The sequence below is a fragment of the Cyprinus carpio genome, chromosome B21 (genome assembly GCF_018340385.1).
Source record: "Cyprinus carpio isolate SPL01 chromosome B21, ASM1834038v1, whole genome shotgun sequence".
In the NCBI taxonomy this organism is placed as follows: Eukaryota; Metazoa; Chordata; class Actinopteri; order Cypriniformes; family Cyprinidae; genus Cyprinus; species Cyprinus carpio.
The window spans coordinates 5,855,494-5,880,023 of NC_056617.1; the positions used below are offsets into that span (position 1 = coordinate 5,855,494).

At 33.6% G+C, this 24,530-nt stretch overlaps 1 protein-coding gene across 9 annotated transcripts in view; it reads right to left on the minus strand.

The window, feature by feature from the left end:
• The window catches only part of LOC109045119 (tyrosine-protein phosphatase non-receptor type 13-like), a 70,363-nt gene that overhangs the window by 27,847 nt on the left and 17,986 nt on the right, over positions 1-24,530 (minus strand). For all 9 annotated transcript variants that reach the window (XM_042748280.1, XM_042748276.1, XM_042748273.1 and 6 more), the window contains exons 3-11: positions 23,994-24,169; positions 23,225-23,290; positions 22,756-22,941; positions 21,026-21,119; positions 16,162-16,728; positions 4,511-4,603; positions 2,334-2,424; positions 820-1,018; positions 2-76 (exon numbers count right to left, since the gene is read on the minus strand). In XM_042748280.1, the coding sequence (XP_042604214.1) occupies positions 2-76; positions 820-1,018; positions 2,334-2,424; positions 4,511-4,603; positions 16,162-16,728; positions 21,026-21,119; positions 22,756-22,941; positions 23,225-23,290; positions 23,994-24,169 (1,547 nt within the window). The remainder of the gene's footprint in view (position 1; positions 77-819; positions 1,019-2,333; positions 2,425-4,510; positions 4,604-16,161; positions 16,729-21,025; positions 21,120-22,755; positions 22,942-23,224; positions 23,291-23,993; positions 24,170-24,530) is intronic.

The following is a 24,530-nucleotide window of genomic DNA, read 5'->3' on the forward strand; positions in this document are numbered from 1 at the left end:
CCATTATGGATGAAGGAACAGTTAAAACCACAGTTTGCTCACTGCTCATCCTCACAAACTCAGGGCCAAACAAATTCTACAACAAGAACAAAATACATTTTAAAGGTTCTGCTTTTTCATTCAAAAACATATATATAATTTACAATGTAACATCTTAAATCCAACTAAATTATTTTATGTTTGCATCATTTACACTATAACTCAATCTGAATTAAGGTGACTTATTTATTCAGCTTTGCGTCATTCACGTTTAATCATGCTTAAAGTAATTATGAATTCAATTGAGCATGGATTACTTAATGACAATTATAGTGTGAATAGTGCAAAACTAAAGTGAATTCAATGTGAATTCAGAAGGACTCGGTTGTTATTTTATTCACAATGTAATGTGCATTAAGTGAATTAAATCTGAATTACAGTAAATGCACTTTAGGCATATTCTATTTGAATTCAGTTCAACTGGATTACTTTATTCTTTGTCATTAACACAGTAACTTGCATAAACGGAATTGAATCTGAATTTAGTTGACCTTGATTCTCTTGCTTTACATCAATCATGCAAAACCTGCATAAATAAGCAAGTTAAATGTAATTATGCAGTTACTTCATCAAAGTTATAGTGTGAATGACAAAGCTGAAGTCAGTTCAATCTGAATTCAGATGATCTGGATTACATTTTATTTGGATTATTAATAATGCAATATACAATGCATAAAGTGAATTTAGTTAAACTGGACCACTTTATCTTTTGTCATTAACACTTATATAATGTGAATTGTATAATGTGAATTCAATCTGAATTCAGCTACACTGCATTACTTTAGATTTGCGTGGATGGAGGCCTGCTTCCAAAGGACTGCCGCGAAGGGGCTCAGCCAGGTCCAGTATGGAGGCACGGGGGTCTTCGCCGGGATAAATGGAGGCTCTAGATAGTCGTGCCTGGAGCCTGTGCAACTCTTCCTGACGCTGGATCAGAAGTTCTGTGCCTGACAGCTCATCCTGACCCACCTCAAAAAGTCTGGAAACAAGGCAAAACCAGGAAGGTGTTTGTAAGTGTAGTAACTGTGCATTTTCACTGCTTCAAAATAAATTATTTTTGTACAAAAAAAAAAAAAAAAAAAAAAAAAAAAAAAAACATTTGCACATTTCTAAATTCAGATTCTAAGATGGAAAGGTGAAAAGGAATCCTAGCAGAATTAGCGTGAAGCATTGTGTGTTACGTAAGCACTCTGGCATGCCACCCAATAGCAGAGCCAGCTGGTTGCTGGGTGACCCATGGCGCAGCTCTTTGCCTCGGGCATCCTCAGGGAGTCAGTTACTGAACTCTGCCCCAAAACCTGCTCTACAAAACAGGAACACCTGGCAACCCTCGTCATGACTGCATCCCTGCCAACATCTACTACAGGGAGGAGCAGTGCTGGGTAGTTTAGCTGGTTAACCAGCAGGGGGAGGAGTAGAATCACTGACACAATGAGAAATTCATTAGATGGGAGTTTTGACAGTATTCACACTGATTTTTCGGGGTTTGCCAGGGAAAATAAGAATAAAATGCAACAAAAGCTGCTGTGAGATCACTGGAAAAGCTGTTAATGGCAGAGAACGAGGGAAAACAGTGGGATATCAAAGTGCTAAGTATCTAACATAAACTGGCCTTACGATTATGACAATAGTGATGACATAATTCAAAATCTCATTTTAAAACAACTTCACATACATTAATAAGCAGAACACTTTTTACATAATTTAAGTAACACACAGACAGCCCGTAGGCGCAATGATTTTCATATTAAGACGTTAATATTTATTGCATACTTCCTTTAACTCCCACAGAAACCTTTTGAGAATTTAATTACCATGAAAAGCATTATTTGGCTAATTTATGAGCCTTTCAAATCATGAGAACCACATGTGTTCAAAATAACATTTCTCACAAATTGGGACCTTTATTGCTTGAACACAGTTCTAACCATCTTCATTATACTACACACACTATCTACAATACTACACACTAACCCAAACCTTGCTCTTAAAAGCAAGGAAAACATTTACATAACTTTCACCTATGAGGATGTCCCCATATTGAGTTTTTGTGCAGTTTGTATCATTTCTGAGGACAATTTCGTCCCCACAGTAAAACCACACACACACAGCTGCGGTTCTTGTAACCAGAACTAAACTTGAACAGGATGAGAGGAAATGAACTCAGGAAGGGTTTAGATTATTATTAACTTGGGCTGGGGTCCACAAAAGACCTCTAGAAAGGGTCAGTAAAGACAGGACGTGCATGATTGATCAACACAAAGCAGGAAGCATCAGAGAAAAAGAGAGAATACCTGTGTCTCTGTGCACTGCTGAGTGAAACAGCGTCATGCTCTGACAGGCCGACCTGAGAGCTGTATCGCCTTAAATCTTCCGGCTTCTTAGCTGTTTGTGTACAGAAGAAAGTTGTGAAACGAATGCATGTAAAGTATGTGCCTTGCACAGTAATATGCAAATAAAAAAAAAAAAAACATCTTTATGTCCCCTATATGAACTGGATGGTCATAAATGAGTGAATTCAAATGACATCCACCCACATTCATCTTAGTGTTGAAAAGGCCACAGTATTATGAGATGCGATGACTCACACTGCATTCATAAATGCTGTTACGGTCTCAGATTAACTTCATATTAAAAAATAAAATATATAGCTTTTTTTTTTTTTTTTTTTACATACAGTTGTAACCATGGAAGACCGTGTCCGCCATTGAATAAATTTTTTAAAAAGGTTATTATGACTCTTTATCTCACAATTCTGACTTTTTCTCTGATAAGTGACGTGACATACAGCCAAGTATGGTGACCCATACTCAGAATTCGTGCTCTGCATTTAACCCATCCAAAGTGCACACACACAGCAGTGAAAACACACACACCGTGAACACACACCCGGATCAGTGGGCAGCCATTTATGCTGCGGCGCCCGGGGAGCAGTTGGGGGTTCGGTGCCTTGCTCAAGGGCACCTCAGTCGAACTCGAACCCACAACCTTAGGGTTAGGAGTCAAACTCTCTAACCACTAGGCCACGACTTCCCCATGCAATAGTAAGTTAAAAAATCATATTGTGAAATCTATAGGAAACTCACAATTCTGAGAAATAAAGTCACTGTGAAACACTAAGTCACAATTGCGAGTTATAAAGTCAGAATTGCGAGATATAAAGTCACAACTGTGAGATAAAAACTCACAATTCTGACCTTTTTTCTCACAATTGCGAGTTTATATCTCGCAATTCTGACTTTATAACAAACAAATTGCGAGTTATAATATCCAAATTGCGTGATATAAACTTGCAATTGCGAGTCAAAGTCCAATTTTGAGGGGAGGAAAAAGACTGATATGTTCTCAGAACTTGCAATTCTGAGAAAAAGTCAGAATTGTGAGTTTATATCTTGCAGTTCTGTTTTTATTTATAAAGTAGAATTGTGAGATATAAATTCACAATTGTTTTTTATTTGGTATTATTGGTTTATATCACGCAATACTGAGAAAAAAGTCAGAATTGTGAGTTGGTATCACATAATTGTGAGAAAAACGTCAGAATTGTGAGATACAAAGTAAAAATTAACTTTTTTATTTTTGATTCAGTGGCGGAAACAGGCTTCCATAAGTAACAATTTTTTTTTTTTTTTTATTAACGAGTAACAAGTTGACATAGTATAAAAAATGCAATTCAAAAATTCAACAAGCAATTCTAAAGTTTGCTCAAAAACTCAAAAATATATTTAGGGTTGACACTGCTACAAAAAGACAAAAAAGTTTTGTGGAGTAATAGAACTTCCAAATAGAGCTTAAACCAGCAGAATTTAATAAAATATGTTTAGGAGATCATTTTGACTTGAACAAAATATGACCCAGACAGTGCTAGGTATATTACTTACAAATGGTAATCCATTACTGATTACAAACATAATTGAAATTGTAACAAAATCTGTTGTATTACACACATTAGGTAAGGTATTCAGAGTACTTTGAGTACTTTTGACGTAACTTGTAAGAAAATATTTTCCATTCTTTGTTATCAACATCAAATAGTGCTTTACACATTACACTCTGCCAAGGTTTCCTAAAGTGGGGTTTGTGAGGTGATGAAAAGCTAATAATTAGTTAAATAGCACAATGCCAAATTACAATTAAATTGTGTGGCCTTTCCGTTTTTTGTGTATTTATGGTCATCTGACTAGTGGCAGGTGTGTGCTGTTCCATAAAATTGGAAGCCTTTCCAAATGTATACAAGCGAAAGGATGTTTGTTTGTTTGTTTTTTTAAGAAACGATGCAATCATGTAATCTATAAGAAAAGTAACTGTAATCTGATTATGTGCACTTTAAAATTTAATATAACCTTATCATAATTACTTAATTTTTGGAATCTGATTACATAATCCAAAAATCAGTTAATATCCAGCACTGAACCTCAAAATACCTTATGCACATGTTGTATTAAAAAACTGATGAGGTCATTAGTACAACCTTGTCTGTAGTCGGGGTCTGATGATGTCACAGAGGGGCTTTCGCTGGAGGAGCTGTAGTCGCTGTGGTATCTTCTGTGAGTATGCAGGGGATCTAAAAATGAATATTCACACAAAACAAAACAACAGTCATAAAATGCAAATTCTTGTAAATTCCATTATGTAAGAATTTAATACAGCACATTCAAATAATCAAGCTAACCTGTTAATCTTATATTTTGAGAATATCGAGACAGCCCTGCTCTCACCTTGTGCTTTATTATTAAAAAACACTTATTGCTTTCTAAAACATTCATGTCACACTTACAGTCTTTTAAAACATGTCCATGGAACAAACTGCTTCTATGTCCTCATGATCCAATGAATCCTCATATTCTCAGACATGGTCTGTTATTATCATAGTGAACACAGACACTGGAAACTGTGTTATAGATTATTTCCATCATTATGAGCAGCAATGGGAGTTCAAAAATGTGCTGAGGGAGTCACTAAAGAGCTTCCAGATATTCTTACAGTATTTAATCATATACGCTTTTGGTATGAACATACATACAAATCATGTTCTTTAAAGCATCACATTTAATGATCTCGAATGAAGGTATGTGCACAGCAGCAACATTTTAAGCCTTTGGTGGGATTAAAATAACATCAGCAAATCACACATTTGAGTTTATCAAAATAACCTGGATGGCAGTTCTGGTTTAGAAGTGAAATTGGCCAAATGAGTGGAAAATACTGAAAACTGTACAATACCCAGAATGATCTAATGATCTAATCCAGTAAAGTACAGTGAGACTACAGTGGTGCTACCACAGCCCCTCAAAAACACTAAATATTAGTATGAACACCATATCGAAGTCTTTCATCTGTCTGAGTGCTCAGTTTTCAAACCTTTACAACTGAAGACCCAAGACCTCAAACCTGATAAAACCACTTCAGGCTGACTCAGTAAATGTTAACAAGGCTCTGGATTTACAAGTGACAGAACTGAGGAATCTGTTTAATACTGAATAAAAAAATAAACATCACGAACATATGGTTATATTGTTACATAATTTTTACATAACTTACAACTTAAATATATATATATATATATATATATTTCCTAAAATTTAATTTTGAGTTAAAAATTAATATATTTTAATATATACGAACATTTATATATATATATATATATATATATATATATATATATATAGATATATATATATATGATATATATATATATATATATATATATATATATATATATAAATGTATGTATGTATATTTTTTCATAAATTCATATCATTAATATAAACTAAACTATAAAATTATACAAATATTAAATTATCAAATTATTCACAGACATACAAGCATACATATAAAAAATATCACTAGAAAGTGTATATCATATACTCTAATTCACTCATTTTGATTCAAATAAAATTCAACTAAAGTAGTTATAATAAAAATATAGATTAAGTATATACAAATATTATTAAATTATTAAATTTGTGTGTATATAAATATATATTACTAGAAAATGTGTGTATATATAAATTCCCTAGTTTTAATTCAAATAAAACTGAATTAAAGTATAATAATATATAATAAAATATAAATTTGACTTTTCATTTCTGATATTTATAGCAATTTTCATTGCTATTAATTTTAAATTGTTTCTTAAATTAGCTTGTTCGATTTAATGATTTAATGAAACATTTTCCCTTTAAGAAATACTATAGTCCCTGTCTGTTTGTTCTCAGTCAAATTTTCCCACGTTTGCATTTTGAGACCAGGCTCAGGTAGGAAACTCTGAATCATTGACTCAGCTTTACTTAGTGATGTAATGCGTACACACACACATACGCATACACACACACAATCTAAACTTCGACTTAAGCTTGACAGCATCCCCTGTGTGTGGTGTGTTACCTCTGTGCACTATTTGACAAGTCTGTCAGGACCAGAAAATCGAGTCCATGCACTTTAATTACTCAATGCTGCATATTTAGCATTACCAGAATTCCTGAAGGATTTCTCAAGCCAGGAGTTTCGGAAAGAAATCATAAGAACAATGAAGCTTTCGTCTCATGCTCAAAAGACTGCTCCTCATTAAACAATTAGTTCAACCTCGAGTGAAACTTCTAAACAGTAACAATTATGTAAAGCAATCAAACAGTTCCACATAAACACACTGGTGCAAATGCAACCACTTGTCTTTCTCTAAAAACACCCTGAAATGTTGAAAGAGGCATAAACAGTTGGATAGATTCAGAAAACCAGCCAGTCCACTGACTTAGAAACCACGTGCTCATGGAGGAAATGTAGACGAATAAACAGCATTCTTGACCTGCACCATCACTGTGTGCTTGTGAGGCCCGGAGTGCATCATTTTGTTTTTGCAATAGGTGAGGATTCAAAATTTTTTAGAAAAAAACATCTGAAATTTAAATAAATAATGTATTTACTTAGTAAGTTAGTTAGTTATTATACATTTATTATACACAACTCTACATTCATTCATTCATTCTTTTATATTATTTTTTTTTTGAGACACGAAGTGCATCACTTTGGAATAGAATAGAATAGAATAGAATAGAATAGAATAGAATAGAATAGAATAGAATAGAATAGAATAGAAATGTAAAATAGTGTAAAAAAATAAATAAAAGTAATCAGTCACAATGTTCAGATTTGTCATTCATTCATTAAAAAAAACGAATAAATAAATCAATAAATTATACATTTTGTTATTATATGTGTCTATTTTTTATGGGGAAAACATTTTCAGTAATTCCCATTATTCCCTACATTATATTGTAAAAAAAAATTTATTTAACATTACAACATATATAAGCCTTCTTTTTAAAACTTGAAAAATTTAAATACAATATAAGGGGGAATTGTTTTTTGAAAAACAGCAACAATTTATCACATTCTTTAATGATTTACAAACCTTAGACGTGCATTGGTTGGAGGTATGTATAAATATATAGTTTTTTATCATTTATCAATTATTCATGCTATATATATATATATATATATATATATATATATATATATATATATATATATATATATATATATATATATATATATATATATATATATATATGCATTGCTTTCTTGGGGCTGGGTAGAATCGCATATAGTGGGTGGGGTGGTATAAAATGTAAAAATGCAATTTGCATAAAACTTCTATGATAAAAAACAATAGAACATATTAATGTGATGTATACTTCTTAATGCATGGCATAGCAAAAATAAAAATGATCCTAAAACAAGCTGAAAATAATTTAAATTTGCTTAAATTTATAACACATAACGCGGGCATGTTCCAACTGTAAACGCACGCCCATGTAGAGACAGGAATGACATGCCCTCATGTAAATACGATAAATAACAGAAGGCTATTTAGTTTGTTTAATAAAAGAACAAGGTATAGACCTGTTCTATATGAAAGGCAACCTAAAAATTAACTAAACCTTCAAGGCAGGGCGGGGCTCCCCCCTAATAATAGATTCACTCTGCAAAGCATGTCTACAGGAGGACCTGGCACCCCTTGGAAGAGGTGTTAAAAACCACTGTACAAAACACAAACCAAGACACACACTAAACTAAACACAAAAACAGACACAGACACATTCTACTTTGACTACAATGGAAAAAGCTGCCCACATGGCGCAGTTATCAGAGGCTGGTGAGAGTTTGGTGGGTTGTGAAGTGAGTCACTGGCATACAAACAGCCAGCGTATCATCAGAGCGGCCCATGACAACATCCACCGCACTGGAGGTATGACAGCACGTCTGCTAAAAGCCTCTCAAGGCAAGTTCAGAGCTGTCGCATTAACTCCTTCGAGTGTGCACTTTCTCTCGGCCTGTAATTTATTTTACAACTCTTTTTGTAGAGAGAAAATCTGTGAAATGGAGAGAAAAAAAGGAGGAGTGCATTAGGAAGCAGGACAGTGTGTTCTGCCACAGGCTGCACGCATCACGTCCTGTCATACAAATCAATTTTCTGCCGCATTTCATGCCACTTTGCAGATGTGAGATCATTCCAGAGAAAATGGCTCTGGATCAATGCCAACCACAAGCTGAACGATAGTGAAGGACGAGATCTTCAACTATTGTGTTATCATTTTGTTGATGACACTTCTTAGAGCTCTATGCAGTTGCATATGCTCCTGACCATAATTAGGGGTCATATTTATCTGGAATGCCTCATTTATAAAAAAAAAAAAAAAAAATCTGTGGAAACTGTTTATAAAATTATTCATTCAAATGTGACAACATATGCAAGAAAAGTGCTAAAAACAATTAACATGGAAATTTGTTCTGCTCAAGTTTCACGAATGGCCTAATGTTGTAATGTTGTTTAATTCAGTGTCTTTTGAGCCAAAAAATATGAAAATATGCATTTATGAATAATATTCAGAATTCAAAAAGGTACAAAAAAGATTGCATTGATTAACTGCAGCACAAGGCTAATAAATAAAATAAAATAAAATACAAAAAGGACTGTATATTAATAATAATTAATATATCTATTAAACCTTCCATTTTATGGTTGATATTAAAATAAAAATAAAATAAATGAAATGGGGGCATGCCCATTAAATAAACAATTAAATATACAATAGTCTATATACCATTCAATAAACAAAAATAAATAAATAACTAAATAAATAAACATGCAAATAAATAAATCCACTAGCCAATTTAGAACAGATATTGTGTTATGCATAATAAATAAAATGCAAAATAAAATATCCAATGACCTATTTACCTATAAAATTACCTAAAAAAATAAATGACCAATAAAACATTCATATATATATTGTGCATTTCTAGTGCATTTTAACCCTGACAAAGTCCATGGTTCTCAAAAGTGGACAAAGAACACTGTCTACTTTCATTGGACAACACTGGACAAACATCTGCAAACGAAGGCCAGAACAGATGGTATCCCAATGGATGCTAGCTCACAAATGTTGGATCTGCCAGCAGGGGATGCCCTGTGATGACCTCAGATCTTGTAAGTTGGCCATCAGAAGCTCAGAGGATCGGTACGTGCAGGTGGACAGGTCATACAGCATCTTCTGCCAAATCGCTTTTCAGGCAGGAAAACACCCACATTTAGGCTTAATCCATTGTTTTCTCTTTTCCCTACTCTCACTTTTCCCAGTCCTGCTTGCTCTTCATCACTTCCTCGTGTTCCCTTTTCCAGTAACTTTTTTTCTCCTCTGATCTTGATGTTCTAGAGGCCCGGAGCAGTTTGGACTCATATACTCGTGATTATTGCCACCGAAAGTCTTACATGCAAAATGATTTCAACTTAAAAAGACATAAAAACAAAGGAAGAGGAAAGGAACAAAGGATTAATGGGGTGATTACAGCCTGATGAGGACAAAGCACAAAAGAGTTTCAGGAGTGCGGCGGTTTTCATTAGAGCTGAAGAGCTTCGTTCATTAGAGTCGCTTTGTTTCGCTCTGATTTTAAGAGGAAGGTCAGAGTTTAACTAGCAAAGTGGGAAAAAACTTTCATGCTGTCAAGCCAGAGTTATGACTTGTGTATCCTCTTATGTCTTTAATGTATTTTTCAAGATCAAACGTAAAGACATGAAAGCCTCGGGGCATGTGGTTTTTTAGCAAGATGATATCATTAAAGATATTTTGAAGAATGTTATTGACCAAAAAGTTGCTGGTATCCATTGACTTCCATAATTTTGAAAAAAAAAAAAAAAAGAAAAAAATAATAATAATAATAATAATAAACACTATGGAATCACTGGCTACCATCAGTTTGGTTACCAACATTCTTCAAATGATCTTCTTTTGTGTTTAACAGAAGAAAACAAACTCATGAGGCCGAGTAAATGATTTCATTTTTGGGTAAACTACCCCTTTAATTTTGAACAGTATATCTATTACTCTAGTAAATGAATGAATAGATTATTTATAGACTGTTTAATTTAAAGTTTATCCCATCTTACATAAACTTTACAATTTAAAGTTTAAGCCATATTTCTGTAAGTGTCTCTCACATTAACTGCTTATGAATTAAAACAGTCTTTCTCAACGGATGTCCAAAATGACACACTGATAAACTGTTGGTCACGTAGGTGAGCAGAGCTCTCTCAATCCTGAGAAAGTTCAACTCCTCAGAGAGCTGTAGAGATGCACTGTGTTGGGTAGATAAGATCTGATCAGATCCTCTCTGTGAAACTACAAGTAGATAAGATCGTGACAGGTCACAAAGCAGATGTCTTATCCCAGAAGAAATGCTCTATACCAGAGAGAGCTGTGGAATGAAGAAGTGGTGGAGATTTACGTGTGATCTGGGAAGTGTCTCCACAGCTCAGAGTCTCCTGAAGCTCCAGTTGAGTGTGGGAGAAGTCTTTGAAAAGCTTTTAAATCCAAATGACCTTTGACCTGCAGGGTGAGAGATCTCCCATAAAGTGTAATCCATGCAGATGGACTGAGCTTTAGCATGAAATAATCTGTTTCCTCTCTCATCCCATCCTAGTATTATCAAGATATGTAATGGCAATCTGATCCTGCCTGCTCAAGAAGTAATTCAGCTCACAAGTGTCCCCTATAAAACACAACAAAGCAGACCAAACACACAAGTAATGGACAGCTTCTCGTGTCAAAAGCACATGGCTTCTTTTACTGTCTCTATGGTCAGCAAACTCCAAAATGACCAATGCACCCTGACTTTAAAAAATATGCATTTAGTGAAGAGTTTCCCTAATGAGAGATCACAAACACCCAGATGGAGGTGCAAACCTAATTTAAATAAAATCAAATAAGAATGCATAATTCAAATAATAAAAAAAATGAATGAAGCATATAATTCCCTATGATGAGTGAATCTAATTAAAACACATCAGTCATATTTAATGTTTAACTAAAAAAAGAACAATATTACATGATTAAGGTTTTTGCTATATGCAAAAAAAAAAAAAAAATCTGGAAAAAAAATAATAATAATCAAATATGGAAATTTGCCCCATGATTCTAATTAAAACACATCAGTCATATTTAAGGTAAATAAAAAAGAACAATATTACATAATTAAGTTTTTTGCTATGTGCAAAAAAAAAAAAATCTGAAAATAAAATAAAATTTAAAAGAATATATATATATATATATATATATATATATATATATATATATATATATATATAAATTTGCACCATGATTCTAATTAAAACATGCCAGTCATATTTAACGTAAAAATAAAAAAGAACAATATTATATAATTAAGATTTTGCTAGATGCCAAAAATTCTTAAAATAAAATATAGAAATTTGCACCAGGATTCTAATTAAAACCCGTCTGTCATATTGAACTTCAAAAAAAATAAATAATAATAATTCATGTTTTTGCTACGTGCCAAAATTCTGAAAATAAAATAAAACAAAATATGGAAATGTTCAAAATGATTCAATGCAAATTTTGTTCAGAGAAACAAAAATTACAAAAAAAGGAAAGAAAAGCAAACAATAAATCAAATAAAATCGGGATCAGATGGTGCATCATGAATAAATGAGAATATTGAGGGAAACAAAAACTAAAAAAAAAAGTTTGAAAACAAACAAACAAATAACAAGATAACCAAATAATTTCTAACATAAGTAAATGAGAAACATGTTCAGTTTCACAAGGCATGGTTTCAGAAGTAAAAAATTTGAGAGTGCAATTGAAGCTGGTGCACATATTTAAAACACCAAGTGACTCTGATTTTACTGCATTACAAAAATGACGACAACATATCAAACATGACATTCAAGATGACAGAAACGACAAAAAGAATGCAAAGCACAGCACTGGATGATGGATTTTACACTACGACACTAGGCAAATGAGGAACACAACATACAAAACAGGCCCCAAACAGCACATTCTTGTGGCTCAGCAAATGATCTGTGCTCCACTGCATTCATTTGCAGCAAATGAAGGCACTAAAACAATCAAAATATGCGCTATTTGTGGACTCTGCTCTAATGGGGCTGGACATTTCTTTTCTTCAGGATTGTGGGTAATGTGGCCCATTACTATCAGGGAAATGAGTCTGGCTCATGTTTACACAAGCGGATGGACAGACGGCTCGATACACACAATCTTGTTTTCCCTCACAAAAGCAATACGATGGCACAGATACATCTTACACTCCACTTTAGAGAACATAACATATAATTAATTGAAAACAGGATTTTTCCTGCTTTTTTGTAGTAAAAAAAGGTTCCATCTAATTGAATCTAAGCTGCAAAAACCTAAAAATGTTACTGTTATTACATCATAACCATAGTTACCTTCACATATGACTGTATAATTAATAAACAAAACACAGAGGTTAGCCAACCAGGTCATTTACACAAGACTTAAAGGTACAGTAGCAAAAAGGTCATTTATTTCTAAGAGCCTTAAAGTGAATGGAAAGCACTCATGTAAAACTAAATAGATATTTTGGTGTTAAAAAAAAACAAACAAAAAAAAACCTCTGACTAACCTTTTGAGTGGAAAGATGTTACAAAAAGAAGTGTCGAATATTGTCCCTTTAAAAAACGACAGGCTCAGACAGAAAAGCTTAATGGATCCATGAGCCAGAGTAAAGCCGCATGGACTGGGAAGAGAATGTCTTTGGTTCTGAGCTGGACTGTGGTAAAAAATAGCAGCCAAACAGCTTGAGGGCTCAGCTCAGGGCCAGGTCGGATAGAAAAGCCTGAGGTTTATTATTATGAAGCAAAGCTTTACTCCATCGAGAAAATGTCCAGATGGAGGCCAGGCGAAGGATGTGTACATGAATGTGGCACATATGAAGAATTCAACGTCTCTTATGGAGACTGCAAGGCGGCAATATGTCAAGAAGGAAGAGAGACATTATATGGGAGCATAAATAAAATAAAAAAATGCCACACTGTATTGAACACAGATTTATAGTCAAGCAAACTATGAGATAAAAAAAATACCCAGGCCTGAAATGTTCATACAGTTCATTTAAATGCAAAAATCAATTCACTCTCTCACTCTCACTCTATATATTTATAGTATCAATATACAAATAACTATAATATCATGATTAATTTTACTACTAAATTAGTAATTTTACTAAATACAATATTTAGTTAAAATACAAACAATAACATCTAAAATCTTTACTTAAAAAACAGCAATTATTAAAATATATATTTTTAGATAACGTTATATCATGTTTTATATTAAAATATATATTAAAATAAAATAAAGAAAATTAATTGAATTGAATTTGAATGATTTTTTTTTAAATCAGTTTAATTTAAGATTAAATTAAATTATTTTTTAATGAAAAAAGTAATATAATTATTACAATTATTATTTTTTTATATCATCTTATATTAAAATAAAATACAATGGAAAAAAATGTTTTAATTAAAACACAGTAATATAATTATTAAAATAAACATTTTAATGAAAAAATATGATCTTATATTAAAATTAAATTAAAAAATATTTTACATTTCAGTCATCCCCAAAGTTGTATAGTCAACTACTTTTTATTAGTCATTTGCACTGAATATTTTCAAAAGGTTAGCTTGACTGATGTTTAACTACTTTAAATGAGTTTCCCCAACACGGGGGATTAGTGGAAAGTTCTGAATGAAAAGCAAGCGGAAAATAGCGAGAGAGACCCAGAGAGAGTGAATGACTGAAAGAGAGAGAGTAAAAAGCTTACATAAGTATGTGAGCTTTGAAGGCCTAGAATTATCCATCTCTCTAATTAGTTCCAGGAATCTGGAGCCCTCAGCCAGTCGGAGTCATAAAGAACCTGGCAACACGCCGCACGCGCAAAAGCCACGCAAAACCCATTCATAACCCTGCGTTCCCTCCCACCACACACAGACACCTCAGCTCTGCGTGCCGCCAGATGCATGACTGTTACTGCACAGGAACTCAAAGCACCAGAAGAGCCAGAAGTTCATTTGAAACACAAACACACACGATTCATGGCTGCTGCTGTATCTTCTGATGGGAACTGGATTTTAGTTGAGTCACAATCAGTAGCTTTTATGAATACAATGTGGTTTTAACCACTGTTAAACAGGCTAGTTAAATCTGTCACATCAACTTAGATTTAGCATTTGGCTTGAAGCCTGCAGAATTGAACACTTATTGCCACATGACCGAAACTGGTACGATTAGTTTCTGTAACTTCTCTTGACGTCACCACTGTTAACTTACAGGTTGTTGAGCAACACAGGGTTAAATGTTTCGCTGCAACCTTTTGATTACAAACACCAATTACAATTACATCAGCTCTAGTTCAGTCAGGCAGAGCAGACTGAGCATCTGATTCATACTGTACACAAAAAAGGCTCAAATCACCAGTTCCATTCTGACAACTATAGCTTTGCACAACTCACAACAAACAAAGTCTTGTTGATAGAGTGAGCCTGAGGAACAATTTATCCTGGATTTAGATTTCATGATCACAAAATCTCTGAAAACATTTCTGCTAATTTACAGAGCCACAGACATCGTTTGTATTTTCCTCAGTGTGTTTTTTACACATTGAAGTGATTCTCACAAAGCCTGACAAGAAATGACCGGGTCACATTTAACCTCAAGATTAAAAAAAAAACAAAAAAAAACACATAAAATAAAGCCTACATGTACATTACTGATCAATACTTTTTTAATGCTTTCTAAGAAGTCTTTTACACTTCCAAAGCCTGCCATTATTTTATTCAAAAATACAGTAATACTGTAAAATACAATAATTTAAACTTATTTCTATTTTTATGTATTTTTAAATGTACAATCTTTCAGAAAACATTCCGTTTATTTTCTGCTCAGAAACATTTCTTCTTATAAACATTGTTGGCAACAGTTGTCCTGCTTAATATTTTAGTGGAAACTGCACTAAACACACACACATATATAAATATAAATATATTGTTCTTTTCTTTTTTTTCCAAAAAGCATTAATTTCTTTGAAAAAAAAAACCTACATTTTAAAATAAAAAATATACTGACTACAGACTTTTGAACAGCAGTGTATGAGGGTGAAAAACAATAATTTACTTATATTTTCAGACATAAAATATGTCCTAATTCTCTCTATTTTTATGCATTTAAGAACTTTACTTTTACTATTGCAATTATTTTCGATTAGTATTCTCATTGTGTAAAACAGAATTTTTTATGTCATACAATTATTTTAATATCTACAATCAGCAGTTAAGTAGTACAAAAATACTACCATGTATATATAAATATGTTTGTATAAATGTATGTATAAATAAAACTGAAAAAAAAATGAGTTAATGTTAATGTAAAGTTAATGATAATTGGAGGAAAATATATGTCATTACAATAATGCCACAATTTGAAATATATTATAAACTGGCTTCATTTTGTTTATGCAAAAGGTATTTTTCGTAAAACATGACTGGAACATTTTACTGACAGGTATCTTGAGATTCACCCACTGTTTATTATTTGTGGATTTAACCATTCCAAATAAACTCACCCCAAACAGTGACTGGTCATTTTAAATTCCTGAAAACGGACAGTTCTTGGCCATAATAATCTAGAATGTGCAGACTTCAGCGATTGTAAGGAAACCAGGTTATATAAGACTACATCCCCTCAGCCTCACTAAAGGAACATACAGGTGACTCACCATCCATGGCCTGTTTGAGCGCTTGCAGTTTCTTGTGCTTCTCTCTGATGCGGTCGTAAGCGCTGCTGAAGGGCGAGCCGACGGACTGACTCGAATGGTGATGGGCCTTCCTGACATCTAGGCTGCCAAAGTCTGCGTACCGGGAGTCCCTGGACTTGGAAGACGACTTGTGTCGGCCAGCCGAGTGGGTGCTCAGGGCGCTGCTGCCCCTGCGTGCGTCTTCCAGGGCCCCGAAGCGGAGCATATCCGGGTCAAGGCAGGCCAGGTCTGCTGAGGAGGCCCAGCTTTTGTTTCTCTGATGGGGGTGTGAATGCTGGTTCACCTCCAGGGGTCGGCCGCGCTGTTGCAGCTGCAGCTGTTGCTGTTGGCGTTGATGGTAAAGTTCAGCAGAGGATTCGGACCCAGCGTGGTCCTCTGAAGGGGGGTACGAACTGAGACCCTCATCCGCTCTGACAAGGTCCTGGATGGGAAGAGCGCCCATAGAGCGACTGAGTCCACGGTTCAGTTGTGCCTGCTCCTGGGTTCGGGCTCTGTAACGCTCCAGCACACGATGGGCAGCACTACGGCCTAATTGGGAAAGAAAGACAACAAAGGGTTCAATATCAAGAACTTGCAAAAGTATAAAGATGCATAATCCTTTTAATAAGCTAATTCGCTGATCAGGAACCACTTCTTACTAATATCAATGGAGAAAAAAAGTTGTGATGCTTAATATTTTTGTGAAACCATAATATTTTTTAGGATCCAGAAAAAAAAGTATCTATTTATTAAAAAAATTATTAAAAGTATCTTGCTGACCCCAAAAATTTAAACAGGAATGTTTAACAGTAATAGGAAAAGAGAAAACATTTTTTGTTATAATGTTTAAGGTTTTTTTTTTTTTTTTTTTTTTTTACACCGTTAAGTTTTCAGGAATTTTACTTCTGTTTCCATTACTTTTATGATTCTCATTATGTAAAACAGTAATGTTGTTATATACATTATATACCTAAAATCAGCATAAAAGTAGCACAAAAATATATACTTTTTTTTTTTTTTTGTGAAACATGACTGGAACATCTTTTATTTGACCCACTTTGTGAGATTCACCCAACATTTATTATTGTGGTTATTGGTCATTTTACATGTCTGGGTAGTTCTTGGCCATTGTAATCTACAATGTCCAGACTTGTGACAGTGAAACGTCTGGCTATATATGACTACAACCAAATTGGTCATAAAAGTTAAATATACATCAACTTGCAAAGACAAATAAGAATCTATTGAAGGACATAATTATATGTTGAGGTGTTGCTTTTTTTGTGAGAGTTTTTATTTTTTTTTTTTTTTTTTTGCGAGATTAAAATGGGTCCTAATTGGCTGAAAGAACAGAAGGAACAATGGTGGCCTTCTAGTGGTTACGAGCTCCTCTAAAGCCTGTCTGATTGCCCCCCGAGCTTCCAGCGACACGCTCGTTAGCCACACCAGTTCCAGCCCTGTCAATCAGGAAGACATGGATGTTCCAGATGCTTCTCTCTTAGGGAACCGTTTGAGCTTTGAATGGCTCAACAAGAGGCCTTTTCTCTCATGTTTCATAAAAAGCTTAGTATATCGTAGAAGCAAAGACAGAGCTGGGGTGATGTCAAGCGGTTAACGAAGAGAGGCATGTTAAAGTCATTACACACTGACCTAGACACTTCAAAACCCATGACGCTGGAAGGATACCAGTCACCAAACAGAATATAAAACCGTCTGAAAATTAGATACAAGAGTCTTGCCATATTTAGTTCAACATCTCGCTGGTCTATAAGGTCTTATAATTGTGATTTTTCTTCCATATTTCTAACAAAGCAGATTATCAAAAAAGACTAAATGTAGAACAGGGACTTTGTTCTATTCATCAGTTGTTGATTGGATGTCGAGATGTGGGAATTTAGTTCAAAAGTGAAGATGAATGCGAGATTTCTGGGGCAGGATTGAAACTAACTAAATGGCTGGAGAAGTCCTGTATCACTGAAATTGAAATTAAACAGTAGGAAGTAAAAAATAAATAAATAAATAAATAAATAAATAAATAATAGAGAAACAAAAGAAATAAAAAAAACACATGCATGGATGAATTGTTCAAAATAAATCTATAACGTGTATTTATATGTCATCACTGAAATTTTAATTAAACAATAGGAGGTAAAAAATAAATAAATAAACAAAAATAAAAAAAATAATAGGAGGATGTTGTGTGTTGTTAATAATATCTATAATATGCATTTAGAAAACAGGTAAAAAGTGGGAATTTTCATTTCATGCACATTTTTAAATAAAAAACATATAATCATAATATAATAATAATAAACATATTAAAAATATATAAATGTATATAAACATGATATTAAAAATAACGTAATTAATATAATATAAAGAAAAATAATAAAGAAAACTTTACTCACACTGAAGCTTTTTATTGTATTTATTTATTCATTTATTCTTTTTTCTTCAGCAACATAGATAGAAGATCCCCTGCATAAACATTATGTGATGCGACATTAGTTTTGCTAATTAAGAATGATATGTTGTTGTAGCTCGTTATACGCTAAAGAAATTATGCTAATAAGGTAAGCTGCCAACAGGCTAAACATCACCTAAAAATAAACCAGAAAATTATACCACCAAACCAGTTGCAGCTAGTAATAGCACAATGTTAACTGCATCAGGCTAGCAGTGCTTTTACTTGCAAAAAACCAAGATGCTAATGAAACAGTGTAAAGTACTCTCAAAAAGCCACATAAGGACAACTTACACTGAAATTCAAACTTTTACACTCTTATTTTGACCAACCTTAAACAGATACAATGCAATTGTTCTACAGTGCTGTTATGGATTAGCTAAGCAAGATTAGCATTGCTGCAGGTACTTTTCTCCTGAAGCTACTTCTAATGTGAGCACATATACTCTGAGAACGTCAACAAACATTCAATTTGCGAAATGAGAACAATGACACAGTCTAAACCACAGTTATTACTTTACTGCTGAGGTTTCATGACATCTGTAAAGCCAAAAATAAACCAGCGTGAAGTGAGTCACCATCTAGGCTGGCTTGTTTCTCACATCATGGCCCTGATGTGTGGTCAGAGACAACAGCATGAAAACAAAACACCCTACAGAACACACAGTAAAAAAAACCCTGGGAAATATCTATTGCTGATCAATGCCATGCCTCAGTTACATAACTGTCCGGTCGTGTTTGTGCTTCAGCACCGCTGAAGCCACTGGGAAGATTTGCTCATCTTTTCCAAAATGAAACCCTCTGGTTTTGGTTTGTGGTGATGGGATGTGCTTGTCTAGATTCGATTCAAACTCTTGTCTATGCACAGAGAGAGGACGAGGAGGAGTGAGAGACAGACAGAAGACAGATGGACAGCGAATGCAATAAGGGAGTTGGAAAGTTGGGAAGAGGAACAGAGAAGAAGGGGATAGAAAAGATGACAAGAAAAGGAGAAAAAAAATCTTTGTTTGGCACATCATTAAACTAAAAAGCATAAAAAGTCAGAAGGAGAGACGAGAAAAACAGAAGGCCAAGAGATGTTAGTGTGGACTAGAATATGATAACATGCTGCCAGCTGCATACTATACGGTATATACTGCATTACATACCATTTTGAAATGAAATTTTAAATTGAAGTCAAGGAGTTACTTGCTGTGCCTTTGTAATAAACTGTGAAATTTACAAGCAATGCAAATTGTTAAAAACTGCTTTTTTTTCTTCAATTGTACACCATGTTTTTCCCTGTTTCATTCAAAAGTTGGTAAGATTTCTAAAAAGGCAGTACTTTTTTAATCAACATTTATTTTAAAATTATTACAAAATATTGCTAAAATAACACTACTTTGCAAAACTATTTAATAATATATAATTCATTTATATTATCTTTAAAATATTATTACTTACTATTATATTATATTTCTTTATTTATTTTCTTATTTAATATATTTTAACATTTTATTCATTATTGTGACGCATAGCTGAATTTTCAGCATCATTACTCAAGAAACATTTCTTATCAATTATCATCATCTTGAGACTTTTTTAATTAAATCTTTCTTAATCTTTCATTAAATCTATTTTTAATCTAATTCTTTGAACTAGAAAGCTCAAAATATAATGTGTCCTTGCTTAATAAATGTATCAATTTCTTTGCTCATATTATATACACACACTTTGCTGTATGCGATAAACAGTATGCTGGTCAATATCATAAAATAATTTGGGAAAACAAATTTCTCCAGAAGCACTATTTATCTAAAAATAAATAAATAAAGAACAAAATTCCCCAGAACCTTCTATCTGCTATCTTAAGATTAGCTGGAAATTCCACCAATCTTTACTTTCAGATTGGCACTTCTAGTGCTGGTGCTGTTCTGGCTTGTCTCTCTTTTATCCTGCTGTTTTGATAAGCAGCAGCTCCTGAAGGGCTAAAGCCACGTCATGTCAGAACCAAGCCCTGCTTTGTTTACATTCTGAATCACTTCCTCTTAACTGGATAAATGCTGTGTGATGAGTCAGCATGAAGCACAGACCTTCACGGTATTAAAACAATCAGTCAGAGTTTTTTAGAAAGTGTGAGCTGTGATTACAATCAAAATATCATAATTTATTACCAGCAACTCCAATATGTGGTTGATGCAAAAGAAGACTGGAAGATCAGGAGTGTGAGCGTGTAATGACATGCCTGTGTTTGGGTGTGCATGTGTGTGTGGGTGAAAGTAAGAGAGAAGTAGAAAGCAATTGCGTACATGTTTAATAAGGTTGGGATGAAACCACATCTTCATTTTCATATAAAATAAGCAGTAGATGTATTTTTTACAAAAGGGATCTGGTGTGTATTACCTGCTGGAAGGCCTTTTCCTCGCAGACGTTCACGAATCTCTTTGCTTCTCTCTGGAAGTGACTCCCTTTCACTTTGAGACAACAGACCATCCAGCTAAAAGAAAACACATGCACAAAAATGAGAAAGAAATAAAAAAAATAACCATTCACTTTTATCAAAACATGAGATTAAATGAAAGCAAATTATACTGAATTTGAAAAAAAAATATATATATATATATATATTTTAATAAAATATAAATATTACAAATACGATTTTATTTAAAATAAAATGCTGCTTCTTTTGAACTTTCTATTTATTAAATAATAATGAAAAAAATTATCAATTTCCACAAAAATATTAAACATACAACTGGTTTCCAAACTGATTAAAAAATTATATTTCTTGAGCAGCAGCTCAGCATATTATGATTTCTGAAGGATCATGTGACACTGAAGGCTGGAGTAATGATGCTAAAAATTCATTACATTTTAAAACATATTAAAATAGAAAACAGTTATTCTAAATTGCAATAATATTTCCCATTATTACAGTTTTTACTGTATTGCTATCTTACTATCTTAATGAGGGGTAGTTTACTTTATGAAATTTTCTCTACAAGCCACCCAAATCATATCAGCTACAAAAAAGATAAATTTTGAATAATAATAACAATAATAATAATAATAATATTATTATTACTATTATCATCATCATCATCATCACCATTATTATCATTATCATTATTATTACACACTGGAAAGTTGGGTAAAAATTTAAATAGACTTTGGGAAAAAATAAAATGGTGTGTTGGGGAAAATGGATTTCATACTCTTAGAGGACTTAAAGAAAGCCTGATCTATGCTCTTAAACCAAGTCAGAACATATTTTGAATAAAGTTTGTAACTAAATCAGGTTTGCCTGAGGATGAAAAAACAAACATAATGGAAGACATGTAGACTGAGAAAAACAATCTCAGGAGGGCTGCTCACAGGAGAACAGACCCAAGCAGCCACTCTCAGGATTAATCAACAGTAATTAGAAGACGGCATCCCTACCGGACCACTTCACATTTACCTCCCCAGTGTGGAAAAAGACACACAGAGCAGAAAATAAGAGCAGAAACACATCTGTTCCTAGCAATATGCTCTTTCTGTATTGCTGTGCAATTAAACTACTGGGGAGTGTGCAGCTGAGGAACAGGATGTGACATCAAACATGAGAAAACAAGCACAGGAAGGACTGTTAACTATGTTTTTAATTGAAAGCTGTTTTATATGGCTGGACTGCGCAGGCAAGTCAGTTAATAGGAACAGTAAGTTCACACATATTGTTAATGCGGAATCGGTAGTACTTGGATGTGATCAACTAACAAAATTAGAGGTGGGAATCAAGAACCTGTTATGAATTAAAGCTGATTCCAAAACAAAACAGATCAAATCAAATAAACAAAAAACTAAATAAATTAAAATAAAAAACTAAATTTTTTTTTTTTTTTTTAAATGTTATATATACACTTACAATGAGCTTTAAAACAAAGTAAAATACTGTGGCTAATATAAAGTTGCCTTTGCAACAGAAAACAATAACATGACTGCTATATTCCTGTATGTATGTACTGTTTTCTTAAACTCAGGTTTAAATCATTCTAACGACTCTAACGGAATCTCTTCTTATATTCATAACTTTAAATGAACCAAAAATTGTTGAAACACTAACAAAATGTTGAAAGAAATGCATAGACATGTACCTGAGAGAGACTGCCAAGAACGAGCCTCACCAGCTTCCTGACGTATGAAAACGAAGGGTCACAGTTGGAGTTACGGATGTGAGCGCTGCAGGTGTCCAGAGCCGACCGTACGGACAGTCGGGTGAGCGTGGAGTCATCACACATGTTGAGCAGGACAGTGTTCAGATGTTCTCCTAGTTTCATTGGCTAAAAACAGTGACCAGTGAATTATCTAGAAGCTATATTTGTCACAAGTCCTGGGCCAAAATAATTTATTTACTCAATTTAAAATCATGTTGCAATGGGACAAAAGAATGAAATGACTCTATTCTTAGACTGAGGTTAACATGTGGAAAATACACAGTACATACCAATCCAGGGTTAAAATGTTCAAATCAATTTGATTTTAACTATTGTAATTTTTATTTTTTATTTTTACATTAAATGAAGTACATTAACAGGAATCAAATATTAAATGTCTAAGTCTCACCTGGCTCTGTGGAATCTCATAGTCTGCACCCCAAAACAACGTCATGCCAAGTGAATACATGTGCATCTAAAAGTTGAAAAAGAAACAGAGACAACATCTGACTATGGAGCATTTTAGCCCATGTTTTAGCCCACATAATAAAACTGTACAACAACTGACAGCCTCATTCTGACGCATTGTTGCACACAAACTTATCTTCAGAAGCATTTGCTACCCAGAGTATTTTTTAGGCATTAATCAGTATTAAACTTTATATAGCACATCTGCATAGTTTTGTGTTTCTTCCCTGTCTAGTTCTTCTGTCTGTTCTTCCTGCTAAAGAACAGCTTTGGGAACAAAATATCCAAGAGTGTGCCAAAGAATGCACAAGATCCTCTGACTTCTCTGCAAATAATCATGTCTTGAGACTGTAGTGGTGTATCAATTTCTTTCTAACAATGTCATGTGTACACAGAAGCTACTGGCAACATGACTTAAGAGATAAAACCCATGTGCAAAATGTAAAAGAAAAAAAGTCAAAGTTTTCCTTTTTTGTCCGACAATGAAAAACAAAGTTTTGATTTTCTCTAAGTAAAAGACATGTGAAAGAGTTCTGAAATTCACTGATAAAAGGGTTTTTTAAAATGAAAACAAGTCCTGCTTTTTAATAATTAAAAGCATTCACTATTTGTGAATTGGTACCAGAAGCCATGAAATAAAAAAGACAAGTAATTTTTAAACAGAAAAAAAAAACATGCCCAACAAGTGTCTTTCACAATCCAAAAGGTACCTTTTCCATATCAGAAAGCGAGGAGAGGTTGAGACCCTCCAGCATCTCTGGAGGAGTGAAAGCCCGCAGATCCTTCTGTGTGACATTTTCATCTGTGAAAGAGATGTTTCCAGAAGGCATGAGCAGCAGCGACCATGGAGAGATGATAAAACCCAGCGCAGATGGATCTGTCGAACCTGAGGTAAAAAAAAAAAAAAAAAATGTGTATTACATCAAACTGCAACTCTTAGGACATGGCCTGAATCTTAATAAAATTATTAAAAAAATAATAATAATATTAATAAAATAAAATAAAATAAAAAACTACTTGTCCTTTTTCTTTTAAGTTGAATGTCTTATGAAGTTCAGAAATAAAATGTTCCTTTGGCATTTAAGTACATAGCAAGCCAAGTTTCCAACGTTGGCTACGCTCGGATTTGTAAAGCGAAGAGAGGAAATTCTAAGACACTGCAAGTCCTGATGCTAAAGCGTGGGAAAGTTACTACACAAGTTACTAGACAAGTTAAGGGAGATAATGGCCGTGGCCTAATTACATTT